The sequence below is a fragment of the Ovis canadensis genome, chromosome 3 (genome assembly GCF_042477335.2).
Source record: "Ovis canadensis isolate MfBH-ARS-UI-01 breed Bighorn chromosome 3, ARS-UI_OviCan_v2, whole genome shotgun sequence".
NCBI classification, from domain to species: domain Eukaryota; kingdom Metazoa; phylum Chordata; class Mammalia; order Artiodactyla; family Bovidae; genus Ovis; species Ovis canadensis.
This window is the reverse complement of record NC_091247.1, coordinates 6,724,783-6,745,674: the sequence shown is the minus strand read 5'-3', so window position 1 is coordinate 6,745,674 and position 20,892 is coordinate 6,724,783. Positions and strand designations below refer to the sequence as shown.

The 20,892-nt window shown below is 51.2% G+C and overlaps 2 protein-coding genes across 4 annotated transcripts; one reads left to right on the top strand and one right to left on the bottom strand.

Annotated features, from left to right (window-relative positions):
* The first annotated feature begins 2,099 nt into the window (after positions 1 to 2,099).
* Positions 2,100 to 9,152, top strand: TOR1B (torsin family 1 member B). The gene is made up of 5 exons (XM_069580020.1): positions 2,100 to 2,398; positions 3,033 to 3,298; positions 5,047 to 5,222; positions 6,851 to 6,978; positions 7,433 to 9,152. The coding sequence occupies exons 1-5, from the start codon at positions 2,200 to 2,202 to the stop codon at positions 7,672 to 7,674; spliced, it is 1,011 nt and encodes a 336-aa protein (XP_069436121.1). The 5' UTR covers positions 2,100 to 2,199; the 3' UTR covers positions 7,675 to 9,152.
* A 2,096-nt stretch (positions 9,153 to 11,248) lies between these two features.
* Positions 11,249 to 20,892, bottom strand: TOR1A (torsin family 1 member A). Of its 3 annotated transcripts, none has more exons than XM_069580018.1 (6): positions 20,056 to 20,892; positions 18,832 to 19,293; positions 17,920 to 18,185; positions 15,171 to 15,346; positions 14,942 to 15,069; positions 11,249 to 11,825 (listed from the first exon to the last, which is right to left on the bottom strand). In XM_069580018.1, exons 2-6 carry the CDS (start codon positions 19,262 to 19,264, stop codon positions 11,575 to 11,577), a joined length of 1,254 nt encoding a protein of 417 aa, XP_069436119.1. In that variant the 5' UTR covers positions 19,265 to 19,293; positions 20,056 to 20,892; the 3' UTR covers positions 11,249 to 11,574. The 3 variants fall into 3 exon arrangements, with proteins under 3 accessions (XP_069436119.1, XP_069436120.1, XP_069436118.1); XM_069580019.1 differs by having other exon boundaries at positions 18,832 to 19,185; positions 20,056 to 20,279; XM_069580017.1 differs by having other exon boundaries at positions 18,832 to 20,264.

Genomic DNA, 20,892 nt, shown 5'->3' with positions numbered 1-20,892 from the left:
TCAGCTTCAGCATCAGTCCTTCCAATGAATATTCAGGACTGATCTCCTTTAGGATGAACTGGTTGGATCTCCTTGCAGTCCAGGGGACTCTCAATAGTCTTCTCCAACACCACAGTTCAAAAGCATCCATTCTTTGGTGCTCAGCTTTCTTTATAGTTCAACTCTCACATCCATACATGACTACTGGAAAAACCATAGCCTTGACTAGAAGGACCTTTGTTGGCAAATAATGTCTCTGCTTTTTAATATGCTGTCTAGGTTGGTCATAGCTTTTCTTCCAAGGAGCAAGTGTCTTTTTATTTCATGGCTGCAGTCGCCATCTGCAGTGATTCTGGAGTCCAGAAAAATAGAGTCTGCCACTGTTTCCACTGTTTCCCCATTTATTTCCCATGAAGTAATGGAACCAGATGCCATGATCTTTGTTTTGTGGATGTTGAGCTTTAAGCCAACTTTTCTACTCTCCTCTTTCACTTTCATCAAGAGGCTTTTTAGTTCGTCTTCACTTTCTGCTGTAAGGGTGGTGTCATCTGCATATCTGAGGTTATTGATATTTCTCCTGGCAATCTTGATTCCAGCTTGTGCTTTATCTAGCCTAGCATTTCGCATGATGTACTTACTCTGCATATAAGTTAAATAAACAGGGTGACAATATATAGCCTTGACCTACTCCTTTTCCTATTTGGAACCAGTCTGTTGTTCCATGTCTGGTTCTAACTGTTGCTTCCTGACTTGCATATAGATTTCTCAAGAGGCAGGTCAGGTGGTTTGGTATTCCCATCTCTTTCAGAATTTTCCAGAGTTTTTTATTACCCCCCACCAAAACAGAGGCCTTCCCCTTCCAATCTGTCTGGTTCTCCATTCTCACCAGCTTCCACCACGTGACATACTTCAGTTCCCCAGACTGCACATCCTGCATATTCTGTTCTCTGCATAGCACACTCTACTCCTTACTCTTCACTTGGTCAACTCTTTCGAGTCTAGACAAACGCATTCCCTGCTCCATGGGCCCCTGACCTTCAAAGAGCTCGGCATGGACCCTCACCCACTGACTGCCGCCCCTAGAAGTCCAGAGGGTAGGGGCAGCCCCCTCTACTTCCTTGCTGTTTTCCAGCATCCAGCAAGGAGCTGGTCTTGTAGCAGCTCAGTGGAAGAATGGACTTCTGGGTTGGACCTGGCACATCTGCCTTGCTGTAGCCCCAGGGCTTAGCCTGGGGCCCGCAGTACAGAGCTCTAAGCAACTGTTTCAGGAAGGCAGGTGGGTGGGGAGACTTGACAAATGCTCAGGATAGCTCCAGGGGAAGTGAAAGGAGGGGTGACAAAGCAAAGTGTGAAAGATCTGGGAAGAAAGCAAACCAGTAGAAGTTAGGCATGGATTTGAAACAGAAGCTAACCACTCCAGGATTGTTGCCTGGAAAATCTCACGGACAGAGGAGCCTAGCAGGCTACAGTCCCTGGGATCGCAAGAGCCGGACACGACTTAGAGACTAAACCACCACCTCCACCAAGCTTTTCTAGATGGTTTTTCCAGTAGTCGGGTATGGATGTAAGAGTTGGACTATGAAGAAAGCTGAGCGCTGAAGAACTGGTGCTTTTGAACTGTGGAGTTGGAGATGACTCTTGAGAGTTCCTTGGTCTGCAAGGAGATTCAACCAGTTCATCTTAAGGGAGATCAGTCCTGAATATTCATTGGAAGGACTGACGCTGAAGCTGAAACTCCAATACTTTGGCCACCTGATGCGAAGAACTGACTCATTTGAAAAGCCCCTGATGCTGGGAAAGACTGAAGATGGGAGAAGGGGACGACAGAGGATGAGATGGTTGGATGGCATCACCGACTGGATGGACATGAGTTTGAGTAAACTCCGGGAGCTGGTGATGGACAGGGAGGCCTGGCGTGCTGCAGTCCATGGGGTTTCAAAGAGTCGGACACTAGCGAGCGACTCAACTGGACCAAGCTGAGAGGATTTTCGTGCCAGTCACAAAGAAGGCGGCAAAGAGCCACGCCCCTGAACGGAGACAGCTTTAGTGCCACTCACAAAGATGGCGACACGGAGCCACGCCCCTAGCCATCGAAGCCGCCCTATGGGGTGGGCGGACCTGGAGGTCGGAAGTGGCGCATACCGGAAGTCCATCCCACCGCTCGACCGCCTGGGTGCCCAGGCTGCTGCGAAGGCGGTGGCGGCGGGCGCTACGTGGGCTATGCGGCTGGATCCGCGGCTTGGGGGCGCCGCGGCGCTGCGGCTGCTGCTGGCGGCCCACGTGGTGGCGGCATTCGAGCCTATCACGGTGGGCATCGCCATCGGGGCGGCGTCGGCGCTCACCGGCTACCTGTCTTACAAGGACCTGTACTGCCGCTTCGCCGAGTGCTGCCGCAGCGAGCGGCCGCTCAACGCGTCGGGTACGGCGGGGCTGCCCTGGAGGGGCTCGCGGGGCGCGGGAGACAGGCCTCTCGCGGGCGTCAGCGCCCCCGCACCCCGCGCTCACCCTGGGATGGGGTAGGAGGGAGAAGAGGTGGGGTTTCGGTCCCGGCTGCCGCCTCGGAAGCCGTGACTTCGGAGAGATCCTCCGGATCGTGGGGGGTCTGCCCAACTTCCTCCCTAAAAGTTTGCAATTCTTGGGAGGACAGTAAGAAGAAACTGAAAAAGCAGCCGCCCTTCTGTGCCGTGTCGACCCTGTTAAGTACCTTTCAGATGTGCAGCTTCCGCCCCGAAAGCCCACATCTGACTCTCGGTTTTCTTCCAAGCCGGTAGGGTGGCTGGGGGAATAGCACAGCAGCCCAGTCGAGAGGGCCAGTCCTTGGATGAGCGAACGCATTTAGTTTCCTTCTCCAGTCCCTTTACTTGGAAGTGGCCTCGTGTGACCGCAGCCCCGTGGTTCCGCCTCAGTGCCAGCCCTGGGGTTTGGCAGAGATCACATGCTGGACCACTTTGCTAACCTGTGCCTTCCACTTTGGCCAGCTGGGGCGAGCACTGCTCTTCTGGTGCGTGTTTAATGTGTATTTTTCTCTCTTGTTCTCGGGCTGGCTCCTACAGCCCTGAAGCAGGACTTGGAGGAGAAGCTGTTTGGGCAGCATCTGGCCACAGAGGTGATTCTCAAGGCGCTGACCGGCTTCAAGAACAACAAAAATCCGAAGAAACCACTGACTCTCTCCTTACACGGCTGGGCTGGCACAGGCAAGAATTTTGTCAGCCAAATTGTGGCTGAAAATCTTCACCCCAAAGGCCTGAAGAGCAACTTTGTCCACCTGTTTGTGTCGACCCTGCACTTCCCTCATGAGCAGCACATAAAACTGTATCAGGCAAGGAATTGTTATCCCGTCCTCCGGCTTCTCCGACTGGTCTGGGTGACCTGCTCCCTGACTCCAGCCTCTGTTTCTTTCTTTGCGCTGCAGTAGCCCCAGACCCCACTGGTTTAAGGGACAGGTCCCTCACCCTGGTGACCCTTTGCCATTTGCAGTTCTGCAGCTTTTGCCTCACCAATTCCAAAATAATACAGCGGGGCGTGGGCATGCTTAGTCGCTAAGTCGTGTCCGCCTCTTTGCCACCCCATGGACTGTTGCCCACCAGGCTCCTCTGTCCGTGGCATTTCCCAGACAAGAATACTGGAGTGGGCTGCCATTTCCTTCTCCAGGGGATCTTCCCGATCCAGGGATCGAATCCGCGTTTCCTGCAGTGATAGGTGGGTTCTTTACCACTGAGCCACCAGGGAAGCCCAGTACAGCGGGGTGATGCTCCGTTAAAAGATGGAGCCAAGAGCGGGAAGGTGACGTGCTCCCCGCAGTCTTTGTGACCTTATGACAAATGAGAAACTGGAACCCAAATCTCCTGTCTCCCAGTCTGCAGGGTAGCCGTGCTGTGCAGTGAGCATGCGCAACATCCCCATCCGAGCCCTTGGTTAAGTGAAACAGACTCAAATGGCTTTATTTAAGGCTCCCTTGGGAATTCCTTGGTGGTCTCGTGGTTAGGACTCCATGTTTTCACTGCTGAGGGCACAGGTTCAATCCCTGGTCAGGGAACTAAGATCCCTCAAGCACAGCCAAAAATGAAAAAATAAATTCCTGCCTGTGATGTAGCTTCAGCTTGGCCTCCGCATTTAAGCAGTGAGGACCAGAGGGTTTTTTTTCCTCCTCAGTGGCGGTTTTTCCCTTTGCTCCTCCCGTCCTTCATGTTCTTGGCATTGTATTGTTAACTTGTCCGGTAGGGCTCTTGTTTAAATGGACATCCTGTATTCCTACATCCTTAGTGTTCCTACTTAGTGTTAGGTGGGGACTGAAATAAGGAATAGGGACTGAACAAGGAAGTAAAAGTGGATATTTGCCACATAAACAGTAAGACAGGGAAGACAGCCAAAAAGAGAATGATTTTCTTATTTTCCAAATTCTTTCATAAATCCCTAGAAATACAGGCACACATGCTTGTCGTGAAATGTCATCTAGGTCAGCGTCTTTGTTCACTATACTTGTAACACCATTACAAGGCACTGGCTTTGGACACAGCGCTGGTCTTAGTCTAGTTTCTTATTCCTCAGTATGTCTAGTAAAATTGAGATTTCCGTCCACAGTGAGATGAAAATTATCAGTTGGTTACCACTGAAAAGATAAATATTCTTATACTTATTCTTAAACATATCTTATACTTCTTATACCTTTAAAAAGTTGCATTGGGTTCTTCATTTGAGTTAGGAAAACACTAATTTGCCTTTTAGCACCCATCTCTCTGCTGGTTTTCATCCCCCTCCCCTTTTTTTTCTTTCTTTTTTTAAAATTCAATTTTTTAAACATTTATTTAATTGGAGGCTAATTGCAATATTGTAGTGGTTTTTGCCATACATTGACATGAATCAGCCATGTTCCTCCTACTTTTTATAGATGAAGTTTTGGAAAAGTAGTTACCCAGTGAGTGCAGGTTAGGATGTGGTTGTTGTTGTTAAACCCCAGAGAGCTCTGATTTTTCACCTTCCTGAGCGTGAAGAACAGCGTAGCGCTTTTCCCCTGGGCACACCCTTTTGAGTCCCTGTGGCCCATTTTTTCTTTTATGGTTGGTCCAGGACCAGTTACAGAGGTGGATCCGGGGTAACGTGAGTGCATGTGCGGGCTCCGTGTTCATATTTGACGAGATGGATAAGTTGCACCCGGGAGTCATTGACGCAATCAAGCCGTTCCTAGATTACTACGAGCAGATCGATGGTGTATCTTACCGGAAGGCCATCTTCATCTTTCTCAGGTCAGTGGGAGGTGTTTCTTGAGTGGGGATGTACCGAGCCCTTCATTTTCCAAGGGCTAGAAATGTGGGGGGGACAAATGTGCCAGCCTGGCAAAAGTAACTTGCAGACTTCTTCCGAGTGGCTGGTGTCATCATGGCACTGGGCAGGGGCAGGAGGAAACGAATGAAGGAAATTGTTACTGATAATAGGCCGTTTCGCTACCTACACATGTCATCTCTGGGGTTGGTAAAAAGTCATAGCGTTGCACACCAAGTTTTTTTTTTTTATCTCTGCCTGAGAAAACAGATTTTCAGCTCGTGAGGGCAGATGCATTTGTTTTTTCTCTTTCTTTGTCTAGTAAAACATAGTAAATACTCCTTGGTTAAAAATAAACTTTTGAGAAATATCACAAACTGATTCCATCTTAGAAAACTCACAGTGTTTCCTGATAAGTGACATCAGTAAGAAGTCATTACACGCCTTTAATACATATAGACTGGTTTATCTATTTGGCTGTAAGCTGAAAAGAAACTGAAAAGGAAAAGAAAAAACAGTGAACTTAGAGCAGGCCCGTTTCCTGATTAGACTGTCTTTTTCTTGAAATTGATTGTTATTGGAGTCGAGTTGGTTTAGTGCTGTACTAGTGTCTATGGGAGTTTGTTGGTCGTTGCTCAGTCGTGTCTGACTCTGTGACCTCAAGAACTGCACCACGCCAGGCCTCCCTGTCCTTCACCATCTCCCGGAGTTTGCTCAGACTCATATCCATTGAGTCGGTGATGCCATCCAACCATCTCATCCTCTGTTGCCCCCTTCTCCTCCTGCCCTCAGTCTTTCCCAGAATCAGGGTCTTTTCCAATGAGTCAGGTCTTTACATCAGGTAGCCAAAGTATTGGAGTTTCAGTTTCAGCATCAGTCCTTCCAATGAAGGACTTCCAATCAGTCCTTCAGGACTGATTTTCTTGAGGATGGACTGGTTGGATCTCCTTGCAGTCCAAGGGACTCTCAAGAGTCTTCTCCAACACCACAGTTCAAAAGCATGAATTCTTCAGTGCTCAGCTTTCTTTATGGTCCAACTCTCACATCCATACATGACTACTGAAAAAACCATAGCCTTGACTAGATGGACCTTTGTTGGCAAAGTAATGTCTCTGCTTTTTAATGTGCTATCTAGGTTGGTCATAGCTTTTCTTCCAAGGAGCAAGCGTCTTTTAATTTCATGGCTGCAGTCACCATCTGCAGTGATTTTGGAGCCCAAGAAAATAAAGTCTGTCACTGTTTCCATTGTTTCCCCATCTATTTGCCATGAAGTGATGGGATCAGATGCCATGATCTTGGTTTTTTGAATGTTGAGCTTTAAGTCAGCTTTTTCAGTCTCTCTTTCACTTGCATCAAGAGGCTCTTTAGTTCCTCTTCACTTTCTGTCATAAGGGTGGTGTCATCTGCATATCTGAGGTTATAGCAAAGTGTTATATACATATGTACACTGTGTTTTAGGTATTTTTACCCATCTAGGTCACCACAGAGTATTGAGTAGAGTTCCCTGTGCTGGACAGTAGGCTCTCACTAGTTATCTTTTATATACAGTAGTGTGTATATGTCATAGAGAAGTCAGTGTGTGATTTTAATCTGGTTTCTCTGGCAAACTCAGCAACGCAGGCGGAGACCTCATAACTAAGACGGCCCTTGACTTCTGGCGGGCCGGGAGGAAGAGAGAGGACATCCAGCTGAAGGACCTGGAGGCGGTGCTGTCTGTCGGGGTCTTCAATAACAAACACAGTGAGTCTCCCTGAGTGGGTGCCCTCCACCTGGCCCACAGCATCACCCTTCTCTTTCTCGCTCTCTTTTTCATTTTGACTCTGCAGCTTGTGGTTTCTTAGCTCCCCAACCAGGGATCGAACCCGTGCCCTCTGCAGCGGAAGCTCAGGTCCTAACCACCAGACCGCCAGGAAAGTCCCAACCGTCTCTCCCTTTCAGAAAACCACAGAATCCGCCCACCCCTGTAGCTTGGCTGAAGTAGGGACTTTTTTTGGAGGGCGTGCTATTCTAGAAGCCAGTTAGTGGGGGTAGCCAGCCAACCCTTACATCAGGCTTGACCAAAAGCGAATCTTGAGGGCCGCAGACGTGGGGAATGTGCTGGGGTGGGGATGAGGACAGGCCCTGTAGGAGCCGCATGCTGGCGGGCTGACAAGGACGGAAGCGGCAGGAAACCCAGCTGTGCCCTGTTTCCCAGGTGGCCTGTGGCACAGCGGCCTGATAGACCGGAACCTCATCGACTACTTCATCCCCTTCCTGCCCCTGGAGTACAGACATGTGAAGATGTGCGTGCGGGCGGAGATGAAGGCCCGCGGTTCCGCCATCGATGAAGACGTCATCACCCGAGTGGCAGAGGAGATGACGTTCTTCCCGAAGGACGAGAAAATATACTCAGACAAGGGCTGCAAGACTGTGCAGTCACGGCTGGATTTCTACTGAGCCCTCGGCAGGCGGGCTGAGACACGACCGGGCGCCCAGCAGACCGGGGGCCTGGCCTGAAGAAGCACTTTGAAGACCTCCTCGGGGTTTGCACATTTGCACCTGTGGACTCACGGGATCTAAGGGTTGATTTGTGAAATGATGCTCCGCTGTCGAGTGGACTTGTGTTGCAACATGACGGCAACGCAGCTGTTCATCACAGTTGGAAATGAAGTTTTGAAATCCACCTCCCCCACACACTTAACTGACCTTGACAGAAGTGCCTTGAAAACAGAGGCCAGGGACTCTTTCTGACCCAACAGTACCCACACCCCAGAAGCTGAACTGAAGTTCAGGGGCTAATGCAAACCAGGGAGCATTGGGGTTTTCACCTGCCAGAAACACTCTTCGGCTCTTGTTCTTTTTCTTCTACAGAACACGTTCACCAAGATGAAGTATTCTCAGGTAACATTGGTGGCACCTTCCGGTGCAGATTGTCCAGCGGGAGAACCCAGGCCGAGCACACGGCTGGGTGAACCGTCTGCTTGTGGGGTGGGGGCTCCGTGCCAGGCCCCTGCGGCCCTGCAGAACGGGCAGGACCTCTCCTTCTGTCCGTGGCTTTGATGCTGTTTCCAACCCTCGTCATGGGATTCCATCTCCAGCTCTCACTTGGTGTTGACCGCAGCCTTTCTGGTACTACTGCTCCTCCTGAATTTCAGCCATGGCTCCGGGTCCCACCAGCCATCTCATCTCTAGAGATGGATCACAACGCAGCCGTTGGCTTTGAGTTTGAGTCCTTGGTTCCCATGGTGGAATGTTTGTTACAGTTTACATGTCGATCAGCTTTTCACTTGACTCCACAGAACCATTTGAAATCTGCAGAACCCCATCTTTCTCCACAGAGGACACGTGCCAACTGGACGATCAGCTTGCATTGCCAAAGAGAAAGTATTCTACACTAGAAATGCTTGCGTTTTCAAGGATATGGCTGTTTTTAATAATGTTTTTACTTGGGAATCTTAGATAATAGAGAAACGAAACATTGCTTATTTTAAAACATGGGAAGGGATAATTGCCTGTTCCTTTATCAGATACTCTTAAAACAGACGGTCTTGGCTGGTCCTGGGTGTCATCTAAGAATGATGTCCTTTATGGTGGTGGTGCCAGGCTGCACTGCCCTGGCCTTGGGGAAATAAGTCTTTGATTCCAGCCAGTGTGAATCGCTCTATCTTGTGGTTGCAGTGCAACTGAAGACACGTAAGGAGAATATGCAGCTTTTATATATATATAAGATGTGGCAGAATGAATGTTCCTACAGCATGGCCGTGCCTTATAGAGGATCACACTTAGTCTTTTAATGTCAAGGTGAGGCTTGAAACTTTTAGTACATGTCTTCAAGTTGGATCTAAAATTTCTTTTATAACCTTTTGGGTTTCTGGTCAGGAGGAGTTAAGATTTCTTGTTTACAGTGATGCAATAAACTCGAGACGTGTTGGCTACCTTTGAAGTGCTGTTACTGACTTGTAACTTGAAAAGGCCACAGATGCCCACGGCCCAGCCTCCTCACCCCAAGTAAGACGTAGATGAGCTTGGACTGACCTACTGAATGTCAAATAATAAGGCTTAAATTTTATCATGAGATGCCACTTGCAGATTTTTTTTCTGGTTTATTTGGGAGCTCTGAGCTGAGGAAAGGCTCTTTAATAACTTGGGTGAATTAGGCTTACTGGACATGCTGGTTGGCTGTCTTCACATCGTTTGCCTTAAAGACTGTTCAGTACAAAGTTAAACTGGATTAGATGATGAGTCACACCCCAGGTAATTTTTGTGGATGTAAGCACGAGAAAGAGCTGGTCTTACTTTATTTTTTGGCTGCACCCCATGGCACGTGGCCCCTTAGTTTCCCACCCGGGGTCAGAGCCACACCCCCTGACCGGAAGGCAGAGTCTTAATCACTGGATCACTGGGGAAGTCCCAAGCTGGCTTTCTTTCAAACAGATACGCTCTAAAATTAATGCAGGCAGGAAAGCGAGGCCCTAAAATGTGATTTCATTCTGGACCTACAGTGTGGCCGAGCTCAGACCAGGAAACCTGCTTGCCTGGTCTTCCTGCCCAGAACCTGGAAATAACGAAATCCTTGTTACATTAACCAGATCTCAGCTTAATCCCTCAACCTGGGCTCTTCAGTGAGTTATTTGTTCACACTGGCTCTTCCCAGGACCAAGGATGGAGCCCTTTCTAGAAAACAGACCCTCTTCACCACCAGGTCACCCACTCCCCCCGTTTCCAGGTTGGAAGTGCACATCCCGTGAGCCTGCCCTCTCTCCATCGGGGTCCCAAGCCACTGCTGCTTCTACTTGTCCCCACGCAGCCTCATCTGGAAGACTGAACTTTCTAGGTGAGTCAAGGGACCCCAGTGTCCCCTAATAGGGACTCCCAGGGACTGGGGACTTCAGATGAATGGATAGCCCCAATCCGTGACTCCTGGGGACACAGCAGGCCAGCTTCAGGGCAACATCAGGAACTCTCCAGTGCTCAGGGGCGCCTTAGGGGGCCTGAGTGGCCTTAGTTCCTGTACTGGGTGCGTAGCCCTGAGGCAGGGGGTCCCCCGTTTTCTGTGCCTGCTAAAGACTGCCCCTGAGCACTGCAGACACTCACTCACACCCACAAGAGCCCTTGTAGGCACACGTGTGTGCACAATGCAAGGTATTTAGGCCCCTACACTGCTCTCACTCCTGCCTGGCTTCTCAGTGGGGGCTAGGTCTCCAGACTTGAATGAATTTCACAGCTGGGAGTTGGGAGCTCCGTGAACCCGAGACTCCGGACACCCCAGGGAACTGAGCAGAGCCGGAGCCACCCAGATCCTCGGCTGTCACGCCCCTCCCCATTTCAGCCTGGGGTGCCTGGGGTGAGGCCTCAACTCAGCCCAAGCACAGAAGGTAGGGCCTCGAGGTGGTTTTTTTTTTTTCCCCACTTTAAAAAAAATGTATTCACGAATCCCCTTGTAACGTGGCAGCATTTGCATTTAACAAATAGAAACACCGTGCTCAGCATCATGGGGGAAGAAGCTAAGCTTTCCTAGAGGTTTGGGGAGTTCTGATTAAACATGATAAAAATGAGTAAAAAAATATGAAAAACCGTATTTTTATGAAAATTTGGCAAAACCTGCCACTGAGTGCATGACTCATTCAGGAATGGAAAGCAGAGAGGGGCCTTTTCAAAGCTCACTGACAGGCAAGCGATAGGCTTGCAGACACTTTTCTTTCCAGGAAATTCTGTTTCTAGCAAATTGTTCACAGTGTTACTAAGATCATTCACAGTGTTACAGTTCACAGTGTTACTGTGATGAACACTCTTGGGAAGGACACTTGGGCCTTATCTGTGATGGGCCTGGGTGTGTCTGTCTGCTAAGGCTCATCGCCCTTGTGATGGCCATCCCATGACAGGTCGACTCGCTGCTCCAGCCTCGGTCCCCAGTCACGCCACCCTAGAGGACAGACTGAGGGTGGCAGGCATGGGCATTTATGCAGTAGTGACATCACGGTGTACGTTGTAATGATGGGGAATTACGAAAAGACACACACAAGTCAACAACTTAAGAGTCTGAAAAGCTTCTCACAATGTTAAAAACCATTTTAAATAAAAATTATCACATTTTTCAGTAAAACTGATTCATCCTTCCTTGAAACAGAAACACTTGAAATTAAAACATGATTTTTTTAAAAAAAAATCATGAGCCCTGGCTTGGGTGGGCTGGGAGCGGGCTCCTCCCCGCCTCTGCAGGCCCTGGGGGCTGCTGTCTGTCTACATCCGTCACGGACAGCCTGTAGGTTCTGCTGGATGAAAAAATGCCCGGGAAGTGCCTGTCCTGTCACACAGGAAGAATTCATTTCACTCTCTTCCAGGACTGCTCTGGCGCCGTCAGTCATCGTAGTAGTAATCTAACTTGGTGAATACGGTTTTGCAGCCTTTGTCGGAGAAAACTCTCTCCTCTTTGGGGAAAAATGTCATTTCCTCAGCCACCCTGCTCACAATGTCCTCGTCCACCTCGTAGCCTCGGGACTGCATTTCGATTCTGATGCACATCTTCAGGTGTTTATACTCCAGCGGGAGGAAGGGAACGAAATAATCAATGAGGTTTCGGTCTATTAAGCTGCTGTGCCAGAAGCCACCTGGGAAAAAGAAAAAGGGGCTGTTCATCCACCGTCGGTCCGCCCATCTGCACGCATCGGCTGGGTGTCGACCACGAGGTGGAGCCCCGTGCCTGCCCTCAGCGGGGACTGATCTAAGCAGCAGGCAGACTGACCATTCAGCTCGTCAGCAGCCGATGACAGGGTGGCACCACGGGGAGGCCTCTCAAGACTCAAGACCTCAAGCGGGAAGGAGGCTCACCAGCCATCCCCCGGACAGACAGGCCATGCAAGCAAGGGACCAGAGACAGGCTGGCAGGTTCACAGAAGGGGAAGGTGACGGAGGAGTTCCCGGGGAAAGACCAGCCTCTCGGAAATTTGCGACTGGCTGGGGTTCCTGTGGCTGGATCAGTGACAGGGTGCACACTCACTGCTGCCACCTCCGTGTCCAAACCCTCCAGAGCGTTTGGGGGACCAAAGGCTAGAGCCCCAGTAACGTGTGAAGACAGTGCTGTTGCGGCCACAGGGCGGTCACGGGCCCTCCCAGACCCCCGGCCTCTGGACCCCCCGCTCTCTCCTCTGAGGCGAGCCAGCACCGCTGGGTCCCAGCCCGAGGTCCTTCAGAACTGTCTCCCTTCCGCCCTCCCGCTTCCATCCGGTGCCGTAATCCCGGGCTGGCTCTGCTGCCCTTCCCACCCGGGTCTTCCCCGATGCCACCAAGCGCTTCTCTGACACCACCCGGAGGCCCTAGAGTTCCCCTCGGTTCTGCCGACGCGGCACCCGGAGACTGCGGCAGGTCCCACAGGCCGGGCGCCGCCCCACGAGACAGCCCCCCAGCCCCCGACCGGAAGTTCCAGCTGTCCCCTGTGCTCCTGAGGGGCCGACGCCGCCCCTCCTTGGGTTCAGTTTCTTTGTAAGTGGAGCTCATGGAACTCAGAGAAATCTTTTATGACTAGACTGCCAGTTTATTATAAAAGGATGTGATTCGACCAGCCAGCTGGAGACGCAGGGGGCAAGGGATGTGGGAAGGGCCATGAACTCTGAGCCCATCACTCTCCCCAAATCTCTGCGTCTTCACCAACCCGGAGCTCTCCGAACCCTGTCCTTTAGGATTCTTACGGAAAGTTCTCTACCTAGGCATGACTGATTAAATCACTGCCCATTGGCCACTGAGTCAACCTTCAGCTGCCCCTCCCCTCCCCAGGGGCCTGAAAGGGTGGGAGACTGAAAGCTCCAGCCCTCCAATCCAGGGCGGTTCTCCTGGGAAGCGGCCCCCACCTTAGGTATTCTCCAAAAGTCACCTCACTTAACAGACTCCGGGTGGCTGAAAGGGGCGTGTCAGGAACATCAAGACACCTTGATGGCTCTCACTGCTTGGAAAGTCCAAGGGCTTTAGGAGCACTGGGCCAGAAAATGTGGACCAAGGCCAGATATACGTTCTCACTGTCCATCACGGCATCGCAACTGGGGTTCATTCTTGCCCTGCCCAACAGGGCTTTGCACACAGCAGGGGCTCAGTAAACATCTGACTGCCTGGATGGGGTGGAGTCTGTGGCCGTGGGAAAGAACCAAACTGAGTGCTGGGCAGTAGGCCTGCAGCAAGTGGGACAGCCCTGGCCAGTCTCCCGAAGGCCTGCCGGACTTGCCTGAGGCTGGGGACGGAGCACAGCCAGGCAGATGCTGACCTGCCTCTAGGGTTCACAAGGGAGGAGCCGCCCAGTCAGCCAGTAAACAGACGACCCCCGGTAGTGCCAGGGGCTGCGAATGCTGAGTTGGGGCCATCAGGCAAGGAAGGCAGAAGGCTAATCAGCCGGGGAGTCAGGACAACCAGAACCCCCCGAGAGACCCCTGAAGAGTGCTCAGCTGGAGCAAATGACTTTACAGAGCACTGGCGACCACTCCCTGGTCCGTCCTCAGCCTGACAGCCACTCCCCCCCCCCCCCCCACCCCGTCCCCACCCAAGTGCACTGGGACTTCAGCCGCCTGCTCCACACCTCTGCTCCCACGCCTCCAATGCGCCATTTCTCCTGCTCCCTGCAAACCTGCCCCTCCTGGAGGCCGCCCCCTGAACGAACGGGGCGGGGCAAGGGGGCCCTGCCAAGTGCTCAGACCAGATCCTCAATTCGTTTCTCATTCCCACACAGCCCTTTAGGAAATCTCACTGTTTCTACCTTCAAAATACACGCCAGGCCGCCAGTGACCGACCACTCCCACTGCTGCGACGCCCAGCCCAGCCACCAGCACCTCCCCCCTCCCCCCGCCCCCATTGCCGCCTTGTTTGTTCTCCACCTGGCAGCAAGGCAGGCCTGTTAAAACTAGGTCTCAACAGGGCAGTCGGCTCAAAACCCTCCAAGGACTCCCTTTTCCACTTGCAGCCGAGCCCTGCTGTGGGTCCCCAGGCCTTCCACGATCTGCAGCCCACCCCGAGCTCCAGCTCTTCTCTGGCCTCCAGCTCTTCTCCTGCGTTCTCCTGCCCTTCGTCCAGGCACTCTCCCACCTCAGGGGCCTCGCGTGTGCGCTTCCCTCTGGTGCACTGCTTTTCTCTCACTTCCACATGGCTCCCTCACTCCTCAGGTCAGCTCAGATGTCACCCTCACGTGAGCCTTCCCTCACCACTCTATTTAAAACTGCAGCCCTTCCTTGTCGGGCTGTTCCTCCGGGGCACAGACCCTCAGAGTTCCATGGCAAGGCAAGAAAGCAAAGGGCCTGAGGGCCCATCTCCACCAAAGCCTCCCCGGTAGCCATCCTTGTTCCACCATCTGCTTCGATTTAACTGAAGGAAACAGGAAACAAATATTTAAGATCTTGAGGATCAACGAAGTTCCTCTTTCTTGAGTGTGAGTAAAAGTCACCTGGAGTGTGTTTACACAGATTCCCTCAGGAATTCAGACCTCAGCAGGCCTGGGGAAGAGACCGAGAATCGGTCCCAGGTGATGGGGAGGCTGTCAGTCTAAAACAGGATGCAGGATCATGAATGGGGCCAGGGGAGGGGTTTGGTGGTAGGAGCAGATAGCCCCATTTAATGTGCTTTCTTTTCTTTCGCTGCGCTGCACTGCATGTGGGATCTTACTTCCCTGACCAGGGCTCGAACTCAGGGCCCCTGCATTGCAAGTGTGGAGTCTTAACCACCAGGCCGCCAGACCAGAGCCCCCACTTACTGTTCTTGTTATTGAAGGCCGACACAGACAAAGCATGCTCCATGTCTTTGAGCTTGATTTCTTCCCTCTGCTTTCCACTTCTCCAGAAATCTAAAGCCACATCTGTGATCCTTTCTGCTCCAGCATTGCTGCGGGACAATTTCAGCGAATAAGGACTGGGGTGTTTCTCCCCGAAACCCCCAGGGCTGGGGCTCAGTGCTCGTCAACCATGTCCCGGCCCCGACTTTACCTGAGAAATATGAAGATGGCTTTCTGATAGGAGACCCCATCCAGGTTGTCGTAATAGTCTAGGTAAGGCTTGATGGCGTCTATGAGGCCGGCGTGCATCTTGTCCATTTCATCAAATATGAAGATGGACCTTGCACAGGCACTCACGTTGCCGCGAATCCACGACTGTAACTGATCCTGAGTGACAAGGGGGAAGCCAACAGAGATTCTCAGAAGTGCGACTGACACAGCCGGGGGAGCACTATTAACATGGCACCTGGGGTCTACAAAGGCTGCATTTACAAGAGCTTACTGTGTGCTTCCCGCTGTGCCGAGAACTTCACAGCTCTTCTGTTCCTCACCACAACCCCACAGAGTGGGCATCATCATGCCCATTTTACAGATGAGAAGACCGAGGCACAAACAGCTTAATCAACTGAGGTTCCAAAATTTCCCCAATGTTACAAAATTGGCCTGTAACAGAGTGAAGATCTGAACCCCACCCTGCCTGATTCCAAGGCCCCACACCCTGATTATAATTCTTGTCCTGTGACTTGTCACATGGATGCTACATTGCTAGTCCTCTGTCATCAAAATGAACATGTTAAAACGTATCCTGTGGACACCAGCCTTCTTGGGAGAAAGCAGAGACCGAGCAACCTCTTCCCTGATTAAGTCCTTGGAAGAGCCTGGAGAAGGGTAAGGAGACCTCAAGAGCACACGTGCTTGAGGATGTGTGTGGGAAGGCAACATTCCTGAGTTTCTGAAACAGTGCCTGGAGACTGCTGGAATAAATCTGCTTAAATGGAACATTCCCTACGAACATTATGTAGGTACTTCTTGTGTTAAGCAATCAAGATGAGGAGAGAGGACCCTTTTCATCAGAAATTTGAGCTATGGTTTTTAAAAATGCTTTCCTAGATGTTTCTCCCTATGATAAGGAGAGGGCTTCCCAGGTGGCTCAGTAGGTAAAAGAATCCGCCTGCAATGCAGGAGACACAGGAGACCTGGGTTTGATCTCTGGGTCAGGAAGATCCCCTGAAGGAGGACAGGGCAATCCACTCCAATATTCTTGCGTAAAGAATTCCATGGACAGAGGAGCCTAGCAGACTACAGTCCATGAGGTTGCAAAGAGTCAGACACAACTGAAGCAACTAAGCACACACACAAGGTAAAAAGAAAGAGTTAGCTATTAGTTTCTGAGGAAAATTCTGGAAGCTATGATATAGGTCTTGACTTCTTATGATCTGGAGTTTCGCTTGGCTACTCAGACCATGCGTACAGTGTTCCATGGGTGCCTATTAACCAAAGCAGTAACTTTGCTCTGTTCGTGAAAAGTCACTTCAGTCGTGTCTGACTCTTGCGACCCCATGAACTGTAACTGAACAACTCCCCTGTTCATGGGATTCTCCAGGCAAGAACACTGGAGCAGGTTGCCATGCCCTCCTCCAGGGGATCTTCCCAACCCAGGGATCGAGCCCGTGTCTCTTAGATCTCCTGCATTGGCAGGTGGGTTCTTTACCACTAGCACCACTTGGGAAGCCCAACTCTGCTCTGTAGATATGAGCTAACCTCTATTTACAGAAGAACCTCAGGAGAGCTGGAGTGACTTGAACAAGGCCACAGAGTGAGTCACTGTTTAAACGAGAATTCCCTCAGGTCTGGCGGGCTCTAGCAGCCAAGGCCTTCCATTCTGTTCCTCCCTCTCACAGACAACAGAGAGCGTACGTGGAGCACTCACTACAGGCAAGACGCTGTTCTAAGCACGGTTCACCCGTTTTATTGTGATCTTCCAAAACCCATCAAAGCAGTTAACTACTGCATTTCCTATTTCACAGACCAGGAAACTGAGGTGCAGGGAGGTTACGTAACTTGCTCAGTCACACAGCTATTAAACAGCGAAGATGGAATGCTAACTAGAAAGAGCAACTCGTCCCTATTTGCCTGGAACTTTCCCAGTTGTAGCAGCGAAAGCCTCACATCCCAGGAACTCCTGGGCAGTGACCCTGATGCTCATCCAAGCTGAAGGGAAAAATGTGTTCACACAGGTGAGACAAAAAAAAAAAGGGCAATAGTTACCAATGATTTGAACGCTCATGCGCTGAGCATCATGTTACATGACAGGCTTAAGACCTCAAGAAATTCTGACTTCCCTGGTGACACAGTGGTTAAGACTCCCAGCTTCCACTGCAGGGGGTGGCACGGGTTCAAACCCTGGTCAGGGAACGAAGACCCAACATGCTACGTGGCATGGTCAAAATTTTTTTAAAAAGAAATTCTCACAACTGCCATTTGACAGATGAAGAACCTGAGTCTCAAGAGAAGTCAGGTGACTCTCCCAACATTACACAGCTGATAGGTGGGAGCCTGGGGCTCAAATTCAGGTGTGTCTGCCCTGGAAGCCAGGCTGTTAAATCAGTGAGTTCAAGTATAAAAGCAAACTTAGGCCTCCCTAGAAATGTTTTCCCTTTTATAAAACATGTTAGATTTGAAGAGCTTTAACCAGGATTTGATTACGTCCATCTCTAAGATCCTACCACACCACTTACTGAGTACCACCCGCAGCCTGTTTTCAGAAACCAGCTTTGACCGTGTCATTGCTTCTGCCATCTCCAATCCTCTGTAATTTCCACACTTTTTAAAGGGAAACGGCCACGTGTGGCTGTTTTCAGGGCTCACTCCTTTCAACACAGAACATCCAAATCCCATCCCCCAACAAAGAAACCCAAAGCAAGCATCATCCCTGAAGGATTCCAAAATTCGGCCCTTGCCTTATACAGAGTGATGTTCGAGATGTGTGGGAAGTGCAGCGTGGCCACAAACAGGTGGACATAGTCACTGTTCAGCCCACCCTCGTAGATATTCTCCGCGATGATTTTGCTGACAAAATTTTTGCCAGTGCCTGTCCACCCGTGCAGGGAGAGGGTGAGAGGTTTCTTGGGCTTCGGGTTGCTGATGAAGCCAGACACAGCATTTAAGATGACTTTCTTTGCAAGATGCTGTCCAAAGAGCTTGCTGTCGAGATCCTTCTGCAGCGCTGAAAAAAAAAACAAAGCCAGTCAGGCGGAGGGTAGGGGGCACACCTGGCAAAACGTAGCCCAGTTTACAGGCTCACGCAAAGCCAGCAAAGCCCGCTAAGCTCTTCCAAGCGTTTACTGGGACGCAGACATAGGTAGGCACTAGGCCCAGGTGGCCCGTGAGTCCAGGAGGCCCTCCCTCTGCAAGTCCTGCCACACTTTCGGATGAGACCCTGGCTCCAGAACCTCCGCCAACAGCGCGAGCCCCTCACCCCGGCCCTGTCCCTCCCCACCCGAAGGCCGGCAGGAAAAAAAGGGCAGAGTAATTCGGCTCCGCCGCTCTGCGTCGAGAGAGCCCCCACCAGCCTTCCCGTCTCTGGCAAGGAGCGAGCAAGAAACTCTCTGGAGGAAGTTTCCGATCGTCCACCAGCCCGCTTTCTGGGCGAAGGTGCAGCGGGCATCCGCAGGTCTCAGACCAAAGTCCGGTCGGCCTGCGATCGTGGCCCAGGAGCCAGGCCCCGTGCCGCACGCCGGTTCCGGGTCTGGCCCGACCCCCCTGCTCCCACCAACCCCCGGCTGGGCACTGCCCGGGCTTCCCGGCCTCCTGGCTGGCCCCCAACTCTGACCCCCTTCCCAGCTCAGGCACCAGACCCCGGCCCATCCTACCTTCCCGGCTGAGGCTCCGCTTCGGGCTGCAGCACTCGGCGAACAGGCAGTAGAGGCGCGGGTAGGAGATGTAGCCGGTGAGGACGCCGGCCAGGGCCAATCCCAGGCTGATGGGCTCCACCGCCCGCACCGCCAACGGCGCCAGCAGCAGCAGGCCCAGCGCGGCCCGCCCCAGCTTCATGCCGGGACCCGCGCCGCCCCGCCGGTTCTCGCGCCTACCGCCGACCGGCGCCGCCACCAGACCGCGCTTCCGGTTCCTCCCGCCGGCGCCGCCATTCTTCAAAGGGGCGGATCGCCTCCGACGCCGGCGGCCGCCATCTTTGTGAAGGGCAAAGCCCTTTCCTACTTTAGGCGCTGGGGTGGTTGGAGGAGCCAATGGTTTTTTTTTTTCCCTCTTTTTAGTAAAACTTGCTTTTGGGGAACAGTTTTGCATGGGCTTCCCTGGTGGCTCAGACGGTCTGCCTGCAATGCGGGAGACCCGGGTTCGATCCCTAGGTCTGGAAGATCCCCTGGCGCAGGAAATGGCAACGCACTCCAGTACTCTCGCCTGGAGAATCCCACGGACAGAGGAGCCTGGTAGGCTACTGTCCATGGGGTCGCAAAGAGTCGGACACGACTGAGCGACTTTACTTACTTACGTTTATAGAAAAGTTGAGAGGAGAGTACAGAGAGGTTCCATATTACCACACCCTCGCACGCAGTTTCCTCGATTATTTACATCTTACATTAGTAGGTTTTATTGTTGCTGTCGTTAGTTATGTTGCTGCTGCTGCTAAGTAGCTTCAGTCGTGTTTACATTTGTTAAAATTAATGAGCCCATGTTGAGATATTGTAATTAAAGTTTTTTATTTCCTTGTTGTTTAGCCGTTCAGTTGCGCTTTTTTTTTTTTGCGACCCCAAGCCAGGCTCCTCCGTCCATGGGATTTCCCAGGCAAGAATACTGGAGTGGGTTGCCATTTCCGTCTCCAGGGGATTCCCCCCAGCCAGGGATCCAACTCATGCCTCCTGTTTTGGAAGGGGGATTCTTTACCATTGAGCCACCTAGGAAAGCCCTGATCTTTTGTAGGATCCTCAACTATTGGAATTTGATGGTCTTCTTATGATTAGATTGGAGTTATGGGTTTGGGCGAGGAATATACTTTACAGAGATACTCTTTTTATACCATCATATCATAGGTACTATAATCAACATGATTTATGACTGCTGATGTTGACCTTCCTCACCTGGATAAGGTAGTGTTGGTCAGGTCTCTCCCAGGTAACAGTTACTTCCTCTCATTCATTCATTCATAATTTTGAGGATCTCCTATGGACTAGATCCTGGAGATTAAAGAAAAAAAAAAATGAGGTGCTGGTGAATCCTGCCTTCACTGACCTTGCATCTGAGTGAAGGGGAAGAAAAGGAAATCTCTTACAGATGAGAAAACAGGCTGCAAGGCAAATGGACGTGTCCAAGGATTTAATAAAGAAGCTGAGAGCAGGACTCAGATCCGACTCCAAAGCCAAATGTCACTAACCACACGATACCTGACTTAAATCAGCCCAGGGGCCAACCAACCTGTTCTCTCATCACAGCCTGTGTACCTGCCTCACAGAAAGCGACACCACTAGTGGCACCAACCGGACAGCTCCAAGTCTGGAGCCCATGCCAAAGGAGAGAACCCTCTCAGGGGCTGAGCTCGGCTTCTGAGCTGCCCAACCCCAGAACACATGATCTGAGTCACTGCTGGTGCAAGACGACGCAGAACAAATAAGGCGGGATCCATTTCATATTTAATATTTAGATGCTTAAAATGATAGAGATCACTTTTTCTTTTTTTAATAAAAAGAAACATAACTGTAAAAGTCAGAAAATACTAGTGTTCCTTTGATCTTACTTTCAGCTGGATCCACTGTAAAAAGTGAAGGAGGCATTTCCGAATCTCACTCCAGATATTTGAAAACAAGAGACAACGACTGCATGTATTATAATGAAGGCCCAATCTAAAGGATATTATCTTACCCTGAAACACAGAGCTGTTTCCTCCTGACCCAAGGCAAATACTAAGAGAAAGTCAACAT

What these genes read in the sequence shown, in the direction of transcription:
- TOR1B (XM_069580020.1), top strand. Translation starts at nt 2,200, where the DNA reads ATGCGGCTGGATCCGCGGCTTGGGGGCGCCGCGGCGCTGCGGCTGCTG. An exon ending in AGCACATAAAACTGTATCAG is followed by an intron (nt 3,299 to 5,046) that starts GCAAGGAATTGT and finishes TGGTTGGTCCAG; the next exon opens with GACCAGTTACAGAGGTGGAT. An exon ending in GGTCTTCAATAACAAACACA is followed by an intron (nt 6,979 to 7,432) that starts GTGAGTCTCCCT and finishes CCTGTTTCCCAG; the next exon opens with GTGGCCTGTGGCACAGCGGC.
- TOR1A (XM_069580017.1), bottom strand. Translation starts at nt 19,423, where the DNA reads ATGGACAGTAGCCTACCAGGCTCCTCTGTCCGTGGGATTCTCCAGGCG. An exon ending in GCGGAGCCTCAGCCGGGAAG is followed by an intron (nt 18,186 to 18,831) that starts GTAGGATGGGCC and finishes TTTTTTTTTCAG; the next exon opens with CGCTGCAGAAGGATCTCGAC. An exon ending in CGAACATCACTCTGTATAAG is followed by an intron (nt 15,347 to 17,919) that starts GCAAGGGCCGAA and finishes CTTGTCACTCAG; the next exon opens with GATCAGTTACAGTCGTGGAT.